At 37.1% G+C, this 20,217-nt stretch overlaps 1 protein-coding gene across 1 annotated transcript in view; it reads right to left on the reverse strand.

Annotated features, from left to right (window-relative positions):
* The window catches only part of stan (Protocadherin-like wing polarity protein stan), a 128,468-nt gene that overhangs the window by 4,133 nt on the left and 104,118 nt on the right, over nt 1-20,217 (reverse strand). Inside the window, exons 13-49 of the mRNA XM_090107265.1 lie at nt 19,871-20,075; nt 18,919-19,071; nt 18,383-18,603; nt 17,855-18,026; nt 17,156-17,451; nt 16,805-16,937; nt 16,133-16,332; nt 15,593-15,748; nt 15,027-15,201; nt 14,753-14,878; nt 13,998-14,235; nt 13,261-13,477; nt 12,744-12,886; nt 12,299-12,433; nt 11,795-11,949; nt 11,133-11,299; nt 10,538-10,810; nt 10,217-10,330; nt 9,369-9,543; nt 8,870-9,012; nt 8,241-8,424; nt 7,776-7,868; nt 7,581-7,690; nt 7,293-7,502; nt 6,751-6,937; nt 6,194-6,496; nt 5,053-5,289; nt 4,155-4,593; nt 3,939-4,080; nt 3,613-3,834; nt 3,050-3,270; nt 2,486-2,632; nt 1,884-2,081; nt 1,488-1,580; nt 1,191-1,304; nt 882-1,006; nt 123-287 (exon numbers count right to left, since the gene is read on the reverse strand). Of these exons, the coding sequence (XP_089963391.1) occupies nt 123-287; nt 882-1,006; nt 1,191-1,304; nt 1,488-1,580; nt 1,884-2,081; nt 2,486-2,632; nt 3,050-3,270; nt 3,613-3,834; nt 3,939-4,080; nt 4,155-4,593; nt 5,053-5,289; nt 6,194-6,496; nt 6,751-6,937; nt 7,293-7,502; nt 7,581-7,690; nt 7,776-7,868; nt 8,241-8,424; nt 8,870-9,012; nt 9,369-9,543; nt 10,217-10,330; nt 10,538-10,810; nt 11,133-11,299; nt 11,795-11,949; nt 12,299-12,433; nt 12,744-12,886; nt 13,261-13,477; nt 13,998-14,235; nt 14,753-14,878; nt 15,027-15,201; nt 15,593-15,748; nt 16,133-16,332; nt 16,805-16,937; nt 17,156-17,451; nt 17,855-18,026; nt 18,383-18,603; nt 18,919-19,071; nt 19,871-20,075 (6,787 nt within the window). The remainder of the gene's footprint in view (nt 1-122; nt 288-881; nt 1,007-1,190; nt 1,305-1,487; nt 1,581-1,883; nt 2,082-2,485; nt 2,633-3,049; nt 3,271-3,612; nt 3,835-3,938; nt 4,081-4,154; nt 4,594-5,052; nt 5,290-6,193; nt 6,497-6,750; nt 6,938-7,292; nt 7,503-7,580; nt 7,691-7,775; nt 7,869-8,240; nt 8,425-8,869; nt 9,013-9,368; nt 9,544-10,216; nt 10,331-10,537; nt 10,811-11,132; nt 11,300-11,794; nt 11,950-12,298; nt 12,434-12,743; nt 12,887-13,260; nt 13,478-13,997; nt 14,236-14,752; nt 14,879-15,026; nt 15,202-15,592; nt 15,749-16,132; nt 16,333-16,804; nt 16,938-17,155; nt 17,452-17,854; nt 18,027-18,382; nt 18,604-18,918; nt 19,072-19,870; nt 20,076-20,217) is intronic.

Raw genomic sequence — 20,217 nt, forward strand, 5'->3', positions numbered from 1 at the left:
AAAAAATAAATGAAAAAACCGTTAAAATTTATAATAAATAATATAATAGGATAAGATTTTACTAATACTATATGGGCTATGTGGCCTGAAATAAATGAATTTTATTTATTTAATAAACTAACGTGTAGCAGAGGGCGGGTGGGAAGACCGCCTAGTACTGGTCTCGTCATCATCCGACGAGTGGCTGGACGCGAGCTCGAGGCTCCGCGCGCTCGCCTCGCTGTCGCTGTCCGTGTTCTCTGTGCCGTGGGACGTGGGTTCAGCGTCTTTGCGACGGCGACGATTTTCTAAAGGAAAAATGGATAAAATGAGAACAAATAAAATGAGAAAAAAAATTTGGTTGTCTGTAAAGTCGGTTTACTGACGATAATTGAACGTGACAACGTCCGATTGTGCTTCTTTATCGCTCGTTCCGCGCTCTCGCTTGTACTTCAAGCCCTACATGGAACGCCTCAGAGCGAGGTAACGCCGCATGAGTCATGTTTTTTTGTACGTGCAACCGGATCTATCGAATTATAAGACGTTGTCACGTCAAAAAATCTTCTAAATCTAAGCTATAACTATCGGAAATATCAATAAAAAAGTTAAAACTTTAAATTGAAATGATTTTAAAAGAGCAACTGCGGAATTTTTTTCCGTTTCTTCTCTGTAGAAACTGCTGTTTGTAACTGGTGATACTGCTTCTAGAAGAATTCTAATATTATAAATAAATGTTTCGAGTTTCTGTTTGAAAAGTTTTTTTAGGTAAGTTTTACAATCACACATTTGCTGTAAGATAAGAAATGAAAATAAAAGTTACTCGAAGGACCAAATATTTTTAAAACTGCTAGAATAAAGCCATATGTCAATCGAATTGAATTGAATTAATTTCATTTGCATACCATCTTTCCTCTTGCTATGATGCAGAGATGAATCAAATCCTCTCAAGTAAGCCGGCATGTCACTGGCGCTAGTGTTGTAGTTTGAAGTCGACGTGCTTGTATGGCGCAGTTGGCCATCGCTTCTACTGAACATAAATCATACAAAATATTAAAGGAATCTGTGATATCGTAAATTATCGTTTATTCGTTTTATTACTGAGCTAAGTTCTGACCTGAATTAACAGAGAATGTGTGTGTGTGTAAAAAAGAATTTACATTTCAGACCATAAAAGCTTAACAGTAGTGTGTATGTCTATCACTTTCACTCACCTGTAAGGGCTGGAACTAGTCTTTGTAGTTGATCGAGACGTTGTAGAAGATGCTGAAATACCGATGTTACGGAGTTGTCGTGCTTCCGTACCACTGTGGTATGCCAGTGAAGACCTGATAGAGAAAAAACAATTTTTTTAAACCGATTTCAAAAAACGGGGTGTGTTTAAAGTATTAAATTGTACAAAATATAACAAGGCAAATAAATAGGAACAAAATAATAAGTTAAAAAGAACAGTGGTTGTTAAGTATTTTTTCTTAAGAAAGTAATTTGTAAAATGAAAATATAGTGCTTACCGGTTCGTATGTGATAAATTCTGTGCACTGGTACTGATAATAACTGAAGTATCAGCAAGCGGAACTTTCTTTCCAAGACATCTTAATACCGACCTGTTGAAAAGTATTAAGTTAAATTTTGCATTAACATTACAGTAATGCACAAAAGTAATTGCTTCGTGTTAGGAGAAACGATGTAAGTTTTTTATTATGTCTCGCTGTTCCAAATGAGCACATACGCTTACGTCACGCTTACAACGGCACGCAGACGCTCACTGCGAGTGCGTCACTCACACTCACCACGGAGACGAGCAAAGCGCAACAAGCTCTTGTCTCGGTCATGGCGAGTGACGTCACTCACTCACTTGCCACTTAACTAAGCGCGCTGCGGAGAGACGAGTGACGTCACACACTCACCGCTTGAGGTTGTCCCGCACGCGCACGTTGAACGCGATGTACCCGAGCGCGGCGGCCGCGGCGTGCAGCGCGACGGCGGCCGCCAGCAGCGAGCTCAGCGCCGCGCGCCGCCCGCCCGCCTCGCTGCCCAGGATCAGCGCACTTGCCCACGCGCCGCACAGGAGAGGCAGGCAGATTATGCTCACCGCGAGTAACATTCTGTGGGAAATTAAGTTATAATAATTTATGACGCTATCATATTTAATACAGTTTAATGGGTTGTTTAATAGTTAAAAAATTGGTTGTTTGTAAAGTAGGTTTACGATCGAGATGTTTACGTGATAACGTCTTATTGGTGGCAGCACTCGAGATGAGACGGGAGATCGGTCCGTCTCTCTCTCGTTATACCTGCGATCGCGCTCGTGAGGCTTTGGTGTGATACAAGTTTCTGAACATGTCACCCGACTAAAACGATTTTAAAAACGTTATCACGTCAATTTTTTTTTTTAAATTTGTATTAATTTCAACATCAATATTAAATTTAAATAAAGGATTGAGTTAAATAATAACAATAATAGCAATTCAACTACAAACAAAGGGAAAATTTAATAGTTGTTTCTCACCTTAGATTCCCGAAGCCAATAACATGGTCCCGTACAGTGAAGGCAGCACGCGTGGCACCCGCAAGCAGTACGACGGCGGCCAGCGCGTACGCGCCCGCCGGTACTACCACCCACCATACTACTGCCTCGTGACAGCTCACCCAGCAACTGCGTATGAGATATTAATTATGCAACTTATTTTTAAAGGTATAAAATATTTTTAGAATTTTATATTTTTGGTTTTATGGCAGTCAAATACAGGTATGTAATTAGAATACATTTTTGAAATGGTGGTTTAATACGTTATTCAATGAATAAGTTTTAACCAAGGATTGAAAAATCGGCTTTAAATAATTTCTGAAATGTCAGTTCATTACAGTAGCGGAGTTTAAAAAATATTTTTTTTTGAATGATTTCAAGAAGGTATAAATTTTGAACAACTAATAAATAATAATAATAATAAGCTCATGCTGTTTGTTTTCTATGCTTTATTTATTTTGAACCTTTACTGACATATATTTCCACCATTCTATGAACGAAACGAATTTAAACAAACGTCCAAATCATCATTTCCATGGTACTCACAAGAGCGCGTTCCCATACTGGTGCTGATGATGCGCCGCAGCGAGCGCCAGCGCGACGGCCGGCGCGGCGTACGCGACCGCGAGGTGCGGGGCCAGCGGGCCGTGGTTCACGTCGCGCACCTCGCGCACCAGCCGCCGCACCTGCCACGCGTCGCACGCGGCCCAGCCCAGCGCCGACACCCACCAGTAGTGGAGCGACATAGCTGTCACTTTGCAGAGGAACTGCGGATGGAAAAAGTTGTTGGTAATTGTAAGGTGTATAGCCCCATAGTGTTGAGAAACAGCATAATTATTTATATTTATTTATGCATTAATTAATTCATTTTATTCAATTTTAAAACATAATATGTAACCTAAATGTAATGCACCACCACCATAAAATATGTATTCCTTATGTTTTTTTGGGTTGTCTGGCAGAAATCGCTTACAGCGATAAGACCGCCCTCTGTACATTTTATAACTTGTATCACTCTTATTTTGTAATCTTGTATTTTTGTGTGCAATAAAGAATTTAAAGACTTAAAAGTTAACTTTCATAAACTTGTTCATAAAATACAATCTCACCTCATTCTGAACCAAAGTATTCCTTGCTTTCAGCGCTATAAGGTACAACAACTCCGCCATGAACACGCAGAATATCAAATGTTTATGTATAGAGTTGGACACTGTTGCCGCACCGCCGCGCATAAGCGACAACGCCGCCCACGTGCAAAGCAGTAGTGGAAGCGATATGCTAAACCCTGTGTATGACGTCACTGATTCTAGAAGAGATGGTTCTGGAATGAACTGGAAAATAATGAAATTGATTAATAAAACATAGCAGGACATATTACATAAAATAAATTGTTATTTATAGGTTCCCATACTAAAATTAAATCGCCGAAACATACCTCTATATCAACTTCGTCGACCAAAACAGCAAAGGTAGAAAGGTGGTTGCATGTACAGTTGATAAGAAGCGGTTCATTAGAATATGGAGACCAGTTGTAGTCTATCTCTGTGTGACATCCAACACGAGACCATTCACCCGTCCTGAAAATAAAAATATTTAAAGTAGAACTTTATACTTTTAAAATGCCTATTATTTTTTGTATAAGAATCCTTACCCTCTTAAAGTTGACCAATGAACACATTGCGGATTCGTTCTCGAGCCAAACGTTTCTCTATTTATATCTAACCACATTTGCAATCTTATTGGCTTCTTCAGTCTTATTCCATTCAAACTTTTATACACTAACTTTTTATCAGTATCTTTGGTTATATTGCTATCTTTGTTTTTAACATCATTTTGATCCATAGTTAACGCCATTGCTTGGGGCTGACTTTCTAGTTTCTCTGCCATAAATGTGGATTCGTTTTCTTGCAAATTATCGTCTGTGTAGGACGATTTGTCTTGTTTTTTGAAAGCTGGTTGAATAACTACTGGGCCGTGGTTGTCTTGATTGCTATTTTCATCAGTAGATCCCCAAGGATTTTTGTTGCTATTGCTATTATGATTGTTAACTTGGGTGGGATGTGGATGACCTTTGTTGACATATGTTATTCCTGTGTGAAAGAAAAAAAAATGTTTGTAGATTAACTTGCACGAAAGGACTATTTGTTTTATAAAAACTTAGTAGAAATTGGTTGTTTGTAAAGTAGGTTTACGATCGAGATGTTTACGTGATAACATAATGCAGTGGCAGCGCTCTAGATGAGACGGGAGATCGGTCCGTCTCTCTCTCGTTATACCTGCGATCGCGCTCGTGAGGTTTTGGTGTGACACAAGTTTCTGAACATGTCACCCGACTAAAACGATTTTAAAGACGTTATCACTTCAAAAAAATGTTGTGTGGTTTTCTGAAACCACGGTAAAAGTGAAACTTAGGCACAAAATTATCGTATTTGTACGATAATTATCGTACGGTTCGACCGTCACGTGACATGCGCTACACAGACCAAAAAGTTTGAGACGATGTAATAAAAGTTTCACTTTAAAAATAGCTTTAAAACTAAAAATCTTACCATCCATATCCTCTATATTATTATCAGAAGTATCCTCTATTTCTTTGGACTCTTTGATCCAAACGTATTCAGGTACAAACAAGGAAACTTGTAGAATAGGAGATCCTATGGTGATATTAACTCCCCAACGTCTACTGACTGATTCGTCCATACGTAACGGCATTAACTGTGATGTGTTCCTCGAGTATTGGAGGTAGGAAAATACTGCGCGGGATTCGTACATTGTCTCTACATTATCTGTGGAAATATTGACAATTGTATTTTTTATCATAGCCACTTACTGCTTATTGAAAAAAATGGTATTTGTGATGTGAGAGGTTAATGCGGATGAAGTCATTATAGTCCTTTCCACCTAAGATGATTTCTGTGACACATCGATTATTGACACGTGTAGAGATGTCGGTTACTGAAATCGTATCAATTGTTTCCGATAATCGATAAGATTCTATATGGAAATGAAATCGATTTGAATAAAGTACCAAAATTAGTTTTTTCGGCATTTCGCCAACAATTAACTAAGGAAACTTAGCAAACAACAGCAACAAAAAGTCAACAATAACAATTAGTAAAAATAACAGAATACCACGTAAAGGCAAGGCTGACGTACTCGTACAGACGATTGACTCGATTGACAAACGATCACAAGATGGGCGCCGATTATATGATTTTCCAACTCTATGATTTTTCAACGATCCATTTCATGTACACGAATTGCGTAGGTATTATATTTTTGTGTTATTTTATTTTATTTTTCATTATATTAAACTAAACAATACTGTTTTTGATTTATAAGCTTAAGATGTTTCATTTTTATATTTTTGGTAATAATGCCGCCGTTAAATAAAAATATTATGCACTAAAATTATTTTGACTTTTTAAACATAAAATACGTAATTCGGAACACGATGAAGTGTCACAGGAATCATCTTAAATGAAAAGGACTATAATTGGTATAGTTAAATTTCTTTTAAAATATAATCTTGAAAGTTTTATCATGCATATAGAATTCGATACTATCGTATTAAATCTGACATAGGTAAGATAAGAGTTCACTGATAATGCTGATAGGATAATACCATACTGAGCAAGATATGACACGTCTCACAAATAACTTCCGTGTAAATATTTTCAATAGTCTTACCTTGAACATTATTTATCCCAATCAAATCCAAAGGCAGCAGAACTCTCGAATACTTATCGAACTTATTCTTACTCTTCACGTAATTATTATACTTTGGGAACGAAACGGTGGGACTGGATGGTTTCTTGCTTTTGGATTTATTAATTCCATAATATCCAGTTGTTTGTATGGGAGAGTGTATGAAGGATGATGTGTCAGGTAGAACTACTCTCTCTGTTGTGTATGAGTCGATATTGAAACGGCTTAGTTGGGTTGGCTCGAAGCCATATATGGATTCCGCTGTTACTATATCCACGCCGATTACTGGAAGATATCAATAGTTATAGAATCTAGTCATTTACATTAGAAAAACAGTATAGCAAAATATTCATGAACATTTTTTTCCTATGAGAGATGATAAAAAAAAATATTTAAAGGTGCTTTCAAAGCTAATTTTCAACAAACATGAAACATCGCTGCAGAACAATTTTATTCAGGGTTTAGGGTAAAAAAGTTCACAATTAGCCAAACAGATAATGCTCTATTTTAGTTAGGTTATTTTAGTTAGAAACACTTACCCATATCACTAGTAACGATTTCAAACGGATTAGTATACGTATCGTGCTGACTCTCAGCAAGTACTGAGATGTACTTATCAAACTGTTGCATCAAATGTTCTGAGCCGCGACCAGTTAGCTCACTGATGCGGCGCCATTCTCTTTGGTATTGCGAGTTTAGGATCGTGTTCGATGATGTTATTATATTCTGTGTGGGCGAATGAATAATGGATTAAGATTTTAATTGGAATAATTGATAAGAATGTTGGTAGTAATTTATTTATTTATTCCTTACATCTATGTTTAAATAATATAAGTTGTGAAAGCTCAAATGGCAAAAAAACCTGGATTGGACTTTGTCAATGCCCTGTAGTAGTGTATTTAATATATCACCTCTCTGTTTAAAAGATATCAGCACCGTTTACCGTATTCATACACGGAGTGAACATGTTTGATTTTTTTGTATGTTCAGTGTTCGCATATATAAGTGCTCTGTGTTTACACACATGACACATCATGGGCAAGTTATCCAGTAGATGGAAATATCTATAAAAAAGACTCACCCGAACATAGTCCTTATCCTGACTGTGCGTAAGGTTCAATCCAGCTTGTCGCAGTTCATACTGTATCAGTTCTAGTAGTATCCCCTCAGTGACTAGAATATCTGCACCATATAAGCGTTCTGTGTTCGCACACGCACTAGATAAATCTTCTGCTAGACGTACTCCGACAAATGTGTTCATTGTTAATTCACCTGTTTCTATTTTGTGCAGCTGAAATAAGTATTTGAAATGGTAATGAAGTTCGTTCAAGTCTTAATAAATGTGAAAAGGGGAGTTAAAATAACTAACCTGTTTTCGTAACTGATAGAACGTGGATGTTGTACAATTAAACGTATCTGGTTCTTGCCATGGTATTACTTGGCTTTCATCGCACATTCGTGTTGCTTTTCCACTTGATCCTATATCAATGAGAAATTAATATTAATCAAGTACTAACATATTGAAATTTATTCAAAAATGGTTTTAAAATTCAGAATAAATTACCTGGAGGGCAGTCGGTGATAGCTTCTATCCCAAATTTAGTTCGTGGCCACCATACTCCAGCCGCAAAAGATTTTGGGCATCCATCATACACAACTGCAATAAGATTATGAGATTATTATTAATGCAATCTTATAACGATTCATCTAAACGAGTAACCCACGACTCGTTTAGATGATATTTTAAAATGACATTATTTTTATGAATACCAGAATACCAGTCAATGACAATCAAATAATTGCAATAGATTACAATAAGTAATAAATAAGTGTCATCTAAAACTCTTTTTAATTTATTTGTAAAGTTGGATTAACAAGCGATTTAAGATGAATTATTTTTTTTCTAATTCTAACAAATAATTAGTTTGCTACACACTCATGCGCCACACCGTGAGGCGTGAGGCACTGCATTTGCCGTGACGTCTAATCCTGGAGCTTTCTGGCGGTAGCGGGGACTATAGACACTCACCCATACAGCCCGCATTGGGCGTGACCTCCGCATACACATTATCGCACGAGTCGCACGCGCGGCCGATGACCCCACGCCGGCACGCGCACTGCCCGCGCGCGCCGCACGAGCTGTTCGCCGAGCCCGCTGCGTAGCACTGGCACGGGATGCACGAGCTCGAGCCTTCGGGACGGTAGTGGTTGTCCTAAAGGATAAAAAGATATTTTAGAGATGAATGTTTGAGAAATAAAAGAGATTTTAAGTTGGATAGTTTTCACAAATAAATTTTTTGTTTTTATAAATAACTAGCTGACCCGACAGACGTTGTCCTGTCTTCGTGCAAATTCTCACACCCGTGACTATTATGCCCGTAATGTTATCGCCTTTTTTTACACTTTTTTTATTCTTGAGTTTTTCTTTCATAAGATCCTTCCCCTGACAATAACGAACAAATGAAAGTAAGAATTATCGAAATCAGTCCAGCCGTTCACGCGTGATGCTGTGACCAAGGGAAATAGGGATTCATTTTTATATATAGAGATTTTCAATACATTGTATCATGTATGCAGTATCAAGTTCACAGTGACCTATAAACAGTATACTGTATCTTGAGTACTGCACCGTTTGCCAGCTGCTAGTATAGTATATACCTTGCAGTGACAGAGGCCGGTGTCCTGCGCGCAATAGGGGTGCAGGCCGCGTGCCGCATCGCAGTCGCACGGGCCGCAAGTACGCGCGCCCCACCACCCGCCCGGGCACTGCGCTTGCGTGCGCTCCTCTATACATTCCCCCTCTGTTGAAATACACAAATAAATTGAAAAATAATGTAAAAGAAATGAAAAAGTGCCAATTGAAATAACATTGACCTTTTATTTTAAAACACAGTCACAAATTTAGAAAAAAACCTGAATACAAAATATATTTTTACAAAAAAGCGCGTGTGTGCCTAGCACACGTGTCAGAAGTGAAACTTCTTTGGCAGGATTCAAAGATACCAAAATCATCGCCTTACTGGGACGCGACCTTGAAATTTTTCTATTTATTAAATTTTACTAAAAAAAGTTTCACTTTAAAAACAAACTCATTCAAATAACAACATCACCACACAATACAACCCAAACATTTACTTCCCATATATACACCACTCACCGCTCATAGTATACCCCACGTGGCAGCTACACATGTACCCACTTGGCGAGTCATCAGGCACACATGTCGCATGTTCCCCGCACGGTTGCAGCTCGCACGCGGCGACGCACTGCGGGCCCACGCGACCGCGCTCGCACTCGCATTCTGTGCTGTCCCATGTGGATATGCATTTGCTCTGGAAAATTGTTTATAACGGAACTTGTGAAACAAACATATTGATTTCCCAGATTAACCTCTCAACCACCGAGAGGCCAGATCCGACCGCGACACAATAAATTTTTTTATTGTGTCGCGATTTTCTATTGTGTCTGTGATTCCGGGGCCTGATGGATTAAGGCATGTGGAAGCACGTACAGAGTACATCAAGGCGCTGAGCTTGCATTCGATATGACCCAAATTATTTCCAACATTTTATATTTTACAATTATATTAAATCAGTTCATCGCCGACGGTCATTAAGAGCACCGCGCATGACTCACTTATTAGATAGTTATTATAGTTTCCGTTTATTATATTATTATTCATGTAATATTAATTAACTATTCACAAGTACGAATAGCCCGTACATTCTGGTCCTTCGAGCCGGATGCAGTATTGCTTCGCAATATTTTAAGATGAAGGGTTAATTTTAATAAGAGAAAGAGTATTTTTTAACCAAAATGTAATATGCGGAAGTACTATAATGCGTGCGACTTTTTCCCTAACCTAAATGTGGAAAAAACATAAACATTGAAAATGATGCATGAAATCAAAGATTATTTGATAAAAGTTAACTATCGAGATGCTGATGATAAGAGAAGATGAGAAGGAAGAAGATTCGTAGTAGGTAAGTAGTATTCAATACTTACATAAGGTGGACATATAGACAGCATGCAATCGGATCTAGATTGACAACCGTCTCTGACATTTTCTCTCACTGTTGGTCTATTCAGCAATGACTGCGCTGTGCCCACACGAACATCCTAAAAAGTTAAAAACTTTATAGTCACTAAAGATAACATAGTTGTAACTTAGCAAGAACCTAGCGATAGTTCTGACATAGGTTTGAGTATAATTGGCAAATATGAGTATTGAGTATGCTATAATTTTTGAGATATGGTCTAAAAGTTTCTATAATGTTTAATGAATTTTTGAATTTTACCAGTTTTTGGTATGTTGAAATATATTACCTGAATGCATCCTTCAAAATATCCCACATCCGATGACAGAATCCCGGATGTAGTATCTGGTCCACCGATGAGTATTTTGCCAATATACTGTCCTTGTATCTTATTGGCCAGCATCGGTAGCAACGCGTTTCTAAGTCCATAGTCGATGGTAACTGATATATCAGTTCCGAGCCATTTGATTTCTATGCGATGCCATTCGCCATCAGCTAATGTTGTGGATGGTAGGAACATGGTTTCTCCATTGTAGGCGTAGTGGAGAAGTCCGGATTTTAGCTAAAACAAGGAAATAATTTAGAGCAGTGTTGAATGGAAAAAACATCTTGAATATGAACTATTAAGCATGTAATCCATTTTTCATAGGTGAATATTTAACTGACATTATGATCAGGATAGATTTTGATCCATAAGTCTGAGTACAGAATATTTAAATGTCCTGTCTTTGTACTCCGTACCTACTCAATCTTCATATCTTCGTTATACTCGAGAAGTCTTTTATTTCGACAATCTGAACATTTTTCAGATCACTGTGCAATCATTGTATTCCATTATGTTTTCTTATTATCCTTCCCAAATATTAGTATCCTGTAATACTCACAGTGAGCAGCACGGAGCTGTTCTGTCCAACTTGCACGGACATAAGGAAGGCGTCTCGTTGCCGCGTGCGCACGGACAGCGCGTTGAGCCACGGCAGTTGTATCGGGCGGAGCAGCGGGTTGAACGATAGGGAACCGTCGCCGCTGAACCGCCAGGGTGGTGCGGTGGCTGTTGGGGAGAGGGGGTTTGAATGATGTCGAAATTTAAAGTACTAAAGTGTTTGGGAAGTTTGCTCATAGATATTCATAGAAATGAGTATGAGAAAATATCTTTTCTGAAATAGATATTCAATACTTATTTCTATAAGTATTGAATTTTTTATTTCAGAACGCTGGCTGAATTAATAACCAAAAAAATATAGTTCTCCGAATGTTTGGACAGTAAACGTTAAAAAAATCATGTTCAAATTGCCTGGGAAGTTCAATGAAAGTGATCAATTTTGAACTTCTCAACCTTACAAAAAAAGCTCAGTTTTGTTAGTTAGTGACTGCAAGCGCTTCTGCGGGCACTACTACCGTGCCATTGTATACTAACCATACTCATATCGCTTACAGCGATAAGACCGCCCTCTGTACATGTTATTACTTGTATGGCTCTTAGTTTATAATCCTGTATTAAGTGTGCAATAAAGTATTTTTCATTCATTCATTCATTCATACTCACACTCGGCGCAGTCCTTGCCCGTGTAGCCCTCAGCACAGTCGCACAGGAACGTGTCCCACAGGTCGCGGCACGCGGCGCCGTTGTAGCACGGCGCGCTGCTGCACTGCGAGCGCTTCTGCGGGCAGCCCGCTACCGTGCCGTTGTCTGCTACGTAGCTACGAACGTAAAATAGTGTAACACATTGTTCTGAATCGCACTTAGAAAACTTCACACGCTACGAATACGCTACACGTCATATATTGGTGCAGGTTTAGCGAGTAGCATCTTACAGGAATTTGCAATTAAAATTTTTTTGAACGTTTGCTTATTTATTTTTATTATTTAGGAATAAAATATACACCCTTTTACACAAACAGGATGAACATATTTACTTCAATCAGCTATTTACTCCTACTGCATCTTTACAATATTTACAAATCGTGCAATAATACATCAAAAGGGGGATGTCTCAAAGCTAAGAATTATGAAATTTTTCCATTCAAAACAGTTCAGAAAATTATTTACCTGTTCAGATCGATAAACTTGTGGTCAATATATAGATCTGAGATGCATCCAATAAAATCCTTATTCTTGACTTGGAAACTGGACGGTATGTTCGGCAAGCCGCCGATCTGTAGCGGGCCGGTGAGGTCCAGGAACCTGTGGATAGCACTGCACAGTTTATTTTCTATGCCAATGTCTGTGACTTGGGTCATTATAGAATTTTTAATGGTTTATTGTCAAATTAGGAAAAGGTTAAGTGTAGTAAAACTTTAATATTAAAAGAGCGTGTATGCCGAACACACGTGTCAGAATTGAAACTTCTTTGGCAAAATTCAAAGATACCAAAATCGTCGCCTTACTCCATGACGTGACTTGCCATGACTCGACCTTGTAATTTTACTCTCAACGCGCCTAAAGAAGTTTCACTTCAATAAAAATTTTATATGTATATGTAGAAAATCTTTACCTGTGGCAAGTTTCGGTAGGAATATCGCAGCGAGGTGGCAATAATTTTCTAGTAAAATTTGCGCATGCATACTTGACACCAAATTCCGCTGCTCCAGCCAATGATAACGCTTTATCACAATCATCTAGGATCATTGTTGCTGTCTGTAAACAAATAAAACATTTTAATTTAGCTCAATAAATTATTATCTTATTCAATACATTAAACTGCGTTGCCAACTGGTTTACTGTATAATAAATGGTTCCTTGTACATTACGCCGTTTACCTTCTTCTATATTTACACCTTTAACCCATTGACCACCGTAAGGCCCGATCGGGGCGCGACACAATAGATTTTCTATTGTGTCTGTGATTCCGAGGACTGATGGATTAATAAGACCGAACTTGTTATCCGAAATTAAATGAAATTCGTTATTCGTAACAACTTGCACAGTGCTACTCATTCTGATTCATTGACCATAATAACACATTTCATTTATTGGCTAAATTCTTTAATCTGTCTTAACCAGACACTCACCCGGTTATAATAATCCACTTGTACGCTATGCCATTCTCCATCAGCCACGTTCCCCTCCACAGTAACCTCTGCCCTTGCTCCCCCTAACGCGAAGCTGAACCGCAGCCCGGTTCCCCCGCGACCCACACTCGATACCACTTCTAGCGCGATGAAGTCGTGCCGCTCGTTGTATCGCCCGTTGTACAGGAGGAGACCGGACGTGGATTGGGTTGCGAATCTGAAAGGTTATGTGTGATGTAATATGGTGAATTGTGATGATTTTTATTTTTCAGGATAAAATATAATGTATCTAAGTACGTGTTTCATTAAGTTGTAAGACACATAGTTTATTAAAATAATAATAGTTTAATAAAACATGATAAATCTAAAAAAACACGCTTTTTATAGAAAACCGAACTAAAAAATAGAAAATTTTATCAAATTAGTGTATTGTCATCGGTCCTCAATAAATCTACAAAGTTTGAACGAAATCTGGCCGTTTAAAGTGGGTCAAAATCGCGCCCAAAGAAGTCGGTTACAAACAAACAAACATACAGGTGAAGCTAATATAAAGTGTAAAAAACTAATTACCGGCACTAACGACAAAAAAACTGATTTCTTGTAGTCTATTATGTAAAAAATTAACTTCACATGAACGTCAGCTTACATAACTGAAGTAAACTTATGATGCCCAATCGCGATGTGCTATGCACTGCGACCCACTACGACATAGCGACCCATCTTCTTTATCTACTCACCTCAACTTCAAATGAAACCGATGCCGTTTCTTAATGCCTGGGAACGTCAAAAACGAAGTGGGTGGGAAGCTCCTAGCACTGAGCTCACACATGGGCGTAGTATAAAGCTCATCTATAGAGCAGCCCTGGCATAAGATACCGCCTTCACGCCGCGCCACACATTGTGACCCGCTACGGCAAAGTGACCCATCGTTGAGATCGCAAGTGGCCTTCGTTAGTATTGTCTCGCAGTTCTCGCCTGGGGATGTGTATAATTGTTAAAGTGAAACTTTTATTACATCGTCTCAAACTTTTTGGTCTGTGTAGCGCATGTCGCGTGTATCGCGGATGCCGAGTAGGTATACCTACTCGGCAGCCGACCGTCACGCGACATGCGCTACACAAAGCAGTGTTCGGAACCGTTCGAACAGTTTCACTTTTACCGTGGTTTCATAAAACAACACAACATTTTTATTGTATTGGTAATGGTAATGCCATTGATGATAATAACATCGCTGATGATAATGATATTGGTAAAAGAATAATTCAAGTTATTGACATAAATAAAAGTAGTGAAATGAATAGTAATAGTGAAGCTTTAGTGAAGGGAATAAATGGCATTGATGTTTAAAAAACATTACTCCAGATATAAACAATAGTGATAATATTGATGGCTTGACATTAGAATTAGAACAATGAATTAGCATGATTATATTGATAAAGCTTTAGGAATACAATTGACTGAGTTATAAGAAGTATTTATAGCAGTAACAAACCTGTAAATCCAGCAGGGCATACGCAAGTATAGCCCCCCTCCCGTCTGATACAAGTCCCGTTGTTCACGCATGGAGATGAATAGCATAGATCTACTTCGGTGTCACACATGTAGTGTTCCCGGGAACCTAAACAAAATTAATATATTTTTAAGAATAAAATGTACCTAATTCTGAATATTACATTTCTTATTATCAGATATTTTGGCACAATAAGAGATCATTTTTATTCAAAGAAATATTGGACTCTATAAAATGTGAAAGTAGAGACGCTTACCTGTAAATCCTTTAGGACACTGACAAGTGAATGTAGTCACAGGATAAATAGGTCTGAATAAAACTGAATCGCTGTTGATAAAGCCGGAAGCGTTTCCAAACTTAAGTACAGTGAGACACTCTTGGAAGTTGAGGCATGGTTCGTGGACACATACGTTGTCATCGAATGGAAGTACCTGTACATTTATAATTTTGATATTAGGATATGATTGCAGTCTATTTCCGGTTACACTGAAAATTAAATACATTGCATAGAGAGTTAAATTTAGAAGAATACTAATATAAATTCTATAAAAAGTGAAGTCCCATGTCCTCTAGTGGGGTAAGGGGCAGATGCATTATACATCTGTTTCACTGATCGATTTTCTTTAAGGACAAGTAGGTGATTAGCCTTCTGTGTCCTACCAGACCGAGACATTTTTTTTTCTTCGTCTCCACTGGGAATCGAACCCAGGACCCATCGGTGTTACGCTCACGCGTCAACCACTGTACCCAGGAGGTGGTCAAATAAATTCTATAGGTCTGTATTTTTGTCATCTGAAATAAATGTAATAAATAAATACAAACCTGTACAGTAGCAAGTCTAGCGAGCGTAGTGCGGTGCAAGTACACTCGCTCGCGCAAGTGCGTGGGCGAGTAGAAGGGATCTTTCTCAGATTCACCCGCACTACGACGCGCTGAGAACGATACGTTCAGAATATTGCCCGATACGTCTGTGTCGTCCTGTGGGAGTAAATATAACAGATAAAGTAAATCCAACCTTATTAAATTAAAATAGAGTGGGAATTACAATGCACCAATACTCTGGTGGACATTTTTTGTTACTGATTGTGTATGATGTGTTTATAGTGTAATTTATTAAACTGATAAATTCGCACACACTTATGCTGTAGAAACGAAACCCGTAAAATTATTATACATTAATTAATGATCGATGATCACAGAAGATCAAAGAAACCTTTCTGTGTAAAATGGGAAAGACTTTGAAGTAAACCAATTTAAATAAAATAGCAAATTTACTGGAATTTCTAATTGTGGATGTAAATAAAACTTCTGACAATAATCCTTAAACTAATACTTACACCATTAAATCTATTGTAAACCTACCTGTATGCTAAATATATAGATATTCTCTTTAGGGCACGGTATAATAGCCGCAAGTCCATCTATAAAGAAGCCCAGTAGTGGAGACAGGAATCTTTCAGCTGTCATATCGTTTAAACGCACTGTGATGGAGTTAAACAACATGTCCTCTGTTATGAGTCGGACTAGCAGTTGCATCATTGCTTTTACTTCGTTTACACCATCTGAAATTAGGTTAAAATGTTTTTATTTTAATTTGGGAGATTTGATAGGTGTGAGGTGTGAAACTCGATCAGGTGGCAAATAATCATGTTGTGTCTTAGCATATTTCACTTTTAATATTTTCAATAACAAATGTTTTTTGTTTTAATATTAATATTTTTTTTAGAATAGGGAAGCACTTGGCCACAATCTCGCCTGATGTCAAGCTGAGAGTTAGTCTAAGATGGTACGCGCTTCCCTAGAAGGTACCTGTTCACTCAAATTATTATCAATGTTGTGTGATAATTGTATCGTATGCAAAATTTAGACTACGATCATGATAGATCAAAATATAATGGTTGATAATTTTGGGATAATACTGAGGAAATTTAATGTACTAACTACTTACCTACTTTTATTTTGCTATAATTATGCAAGGGGATTTTATTTTATTATTATTTTAATTCGAAATAAAAATAACATTGCGGTTTTTACCTGTGACCGAGATTTCCATAGTAGCCAATTTCTGTACATTAGTATTCAGCTGCGGTGAGAGCGTCATCGAACCGGACGTTTCGTTCAATAGAACCAGATTCGCGTTATTTCCTGATACTATGCGATATTGGAGCTGAAAATAGGAATAAAATTGTTAAGAAATTGATCAAGTTTGGTTTCAAGTTTATGATCTGCATTAATTTTATATTATTAATGATCCAATACTTTTCTACCATCACACCTATATTTCGTAATTCTTTCTCAAATAACACAATCCAGAATAAAAACTATTGAATTATTCCATTAAAGAATCTATACAGTCCAGTACAGTACGATATAATTTTCACAAACCTTATCCGAAACATCAGCATCATAAGCAGGCACTCGTCCAAACGGTCCCACAGGAAAGCAATCCTTATAATTATTGAAGATCACTTGGAAATCCTTCATCATTGGCGCATTATCATTCACATCTGTGACCAGTATTTCTATTCTGACGTCATTCCACAATGGCGGACTTGCTGCTCGAATCACGAGTTCGTATTTCTTACGAGGACTTTCATAGTCCAGGTCTACCATTGTTACGAGTTCTGCTTTGTCTGAACCTTGGCGGGTTTCAAGGGAGAAACTGTTTGAATCGTCTCCACCTATGAGAAAAAATATAATTAAATTTAGCCAGTGTGATAAGCATTCATTATTACTGATATCTAGATTTTTAGGTGCATTTAACTATATCCCACAGAAGGTAACGCCATAAAGATGTTAAATCAAACAATGCTAATAATGCCAGTAAAATTGTGTTTTTAATGAAAATATAACTTGCAATATCTACTATTTAGAAATTATTACCGATCAGGAGACTGCACAGAAATATAATATGACTAACACCTTAAAAATTTGACGCTATAAACAAGTATCTTTTAATTTACCAGTGATGACCAATGACTACTATGACAATAAGGTCTTTTGAATAAGGTCTATCCAGTGACCACTGTGACAATGAGGTTTATGAAATAACGCAAAAGAGTTGACCAATTTAAGAAATCTTACCTTTAATAGAATAATGCACCACAGCATTAGCCCCTTCATCCGGATCATTAGCATATATCTCTCCCACTGTGGTGCCGATCGGACTGTTCTCTGGGATGTAAAATGTGAGACAATCGCTTGAAAATACTGGCGGAGAATCGTTTATGTCCTCGATTTTTATGTGCACTATTACCTGTGAATATAATTCAGATTGAAATGTTGGTAGGATAATAAACAACGATAATAAATGATGTAGGAAGAGTGAGACTAAGTGAAGTTAGGCATTATTCTAGAAATGATAACTTTTGTTGGTAGTTTTTGGTCAGAGCAAAATAAATTTGCAAAAAAATTTAACAGTTGTAAAATTTTTCGTTTTAGGAAAAGGCTTAAAAAACAACATTTAACAAAATACGTTAATATTGAGTTATAGATGTGGTAGATTATGGTAGATATTTTTAATCCCTACACTATCCTCTTCAGAATGAGGAATTGGAAATGTTCTGAAATATTAATAATCAATTATGTAGATTCTCTAGATTTTAAACTTACAGTAGAACTCTGCGGAGGTGAACCTCCATCAACAGCCAGCGCTTTCAAATCATACGTCGCTACTGATTCGCGATCCAATGCCTTATTGGTTCTAATAACTCCAGACGCTGGATCTATAACAAACGATCCTTCTTCCCGATCTTTTGGATCTAGTTCATAGTGCACTCGACCGTTGAGACCTACGTCCGCGTCTGTTGCGGCCACTTGAGTTACTGAAGTACCTGGTAAAGTAAAAGAATATTATTAATTTGGCTTGATTGTATCATCCTATGATGAAAATTGCATTAAGTAGGAATAAATTGAAGTACCGCAAAGAAATTATAACAAAATGTTATAAAAATGACACAATAAATTGTCAATGAACATGTTCACATTAAAATAAACACTTGTTTAGAGGAAATACACAAACTTATTTTATTATAGCAAAATATGGAAAAAGAACACATAAATACAATAAAGTTTATTAAATCAGTCAGTCTACCAGTAACGTTAACTCCGAAAACATAGAGTTAATACATGAATAAATAGTAACATACCAACTAAAGCATCCTCCATTATAGTGGCTGTATACAGCTGTTGTTTAAACACAGGCTCATTGTCATTAACATCAACAACAGATATTTCTACATCAGTAGTATCAGATAATGCTGGTACTCCACCATCTCTTGCTGTTACTGTTAGTAAATACCCTGGAAATCCGATTTTGATTTAGAAATCGATTATTTTAGAAATTAAAGACTTTTTAAATGATTTTAAACGCGATTTATTCATTATATTATTTTCCCGACGTTTCGAACACTTTAGAGCGAGCGTGGTCACGGGGAGACTGAGATCGCGTATAAAATCCGTTAAAAAGTCTTTAATTTCTAAATGTATAATACGCGCGTAAAATCAAATACTAGAAAATACTATCGATTATTTTTTCATGTATATCTTAAAGTGCAAAAAAGTGCAAACATGTTAACAAAAATTTGGTAACATTTGAAATAGTAAGAATCTATAAAATATAGATTTAAGGATGAAATGTATGAATTGACTTTTATTCGATCCAATTTCAGCGATAAACGCATTCCAACCAAGTGTGAGTTGAGATCGAACGATAAAACATCTTTATATGGACCGGGCCTTTGTGTTTAAAGATACGTGCTTTGAATGCACGTACAATACGTAATCATTTTGTAGAAATGCTCCGGAAAGAAAATTCAGTCTCGAATCTTACGGATTCTTTAAATTTAATCCAGTACTGACTTTATACTTACATGTAGTGTAAAGAAATAAATTTTTTATTTTGAGTACACAATTTACGTATTTTTGGGGTTTGGAAAGTCATTTAAAAGCTTTCGCCGCGTATATTGTCACCGATAAATAAAAATAAATAAAAATATCTTTAGGTATTTGCTCAAATGTGGTTCACAAGTTATTACTTTAAGGAAAGTACAGCACATTCGCCAGGTACTATTTTAATTTTGCTTTTATCAATCTACTCACCACTCATAGTCTCTCGATCCAGCAATTTATTAGTAGTAATAGCACCAGTTTGTGGATTTATAAGGAATTCCTGTTCATGATGCGCTACAGCTTCGTTCGATATTTCTGAAGTTAATGTATATATTATTTGGGCATTTACTCCCACATCACTATCTGTTGCTGACACTACAAGAACTGTTGTACCTACTGGAGCATCTTCAAACACCTGGAAAATTAATTAATTTACGTGATTATTAATAATAAATTCCTAAGTTTTTATATTAGTCAGGTTTGGGTGTTCTTCAAGGGTCTTAGCTGGGACCAAAAGTGTTAAATAGTTACGCTAGTAATAAAATCAATACTATTGG

Source organism: Colias eurytheme, chromosome 11 (assembly GCF_061535395.1).
Source record: "Colias eurytheme isolate Ceu_HAF_F1 chromosome 11, ilColEury1 Martin Lab GWU primary, whole genome shotgun sequence".
NCBI lineage: Eukaryota > Metazoa > Arthropoda > Insecta > Lepidoptera > Pieridae > Colias > Colias eurytheme.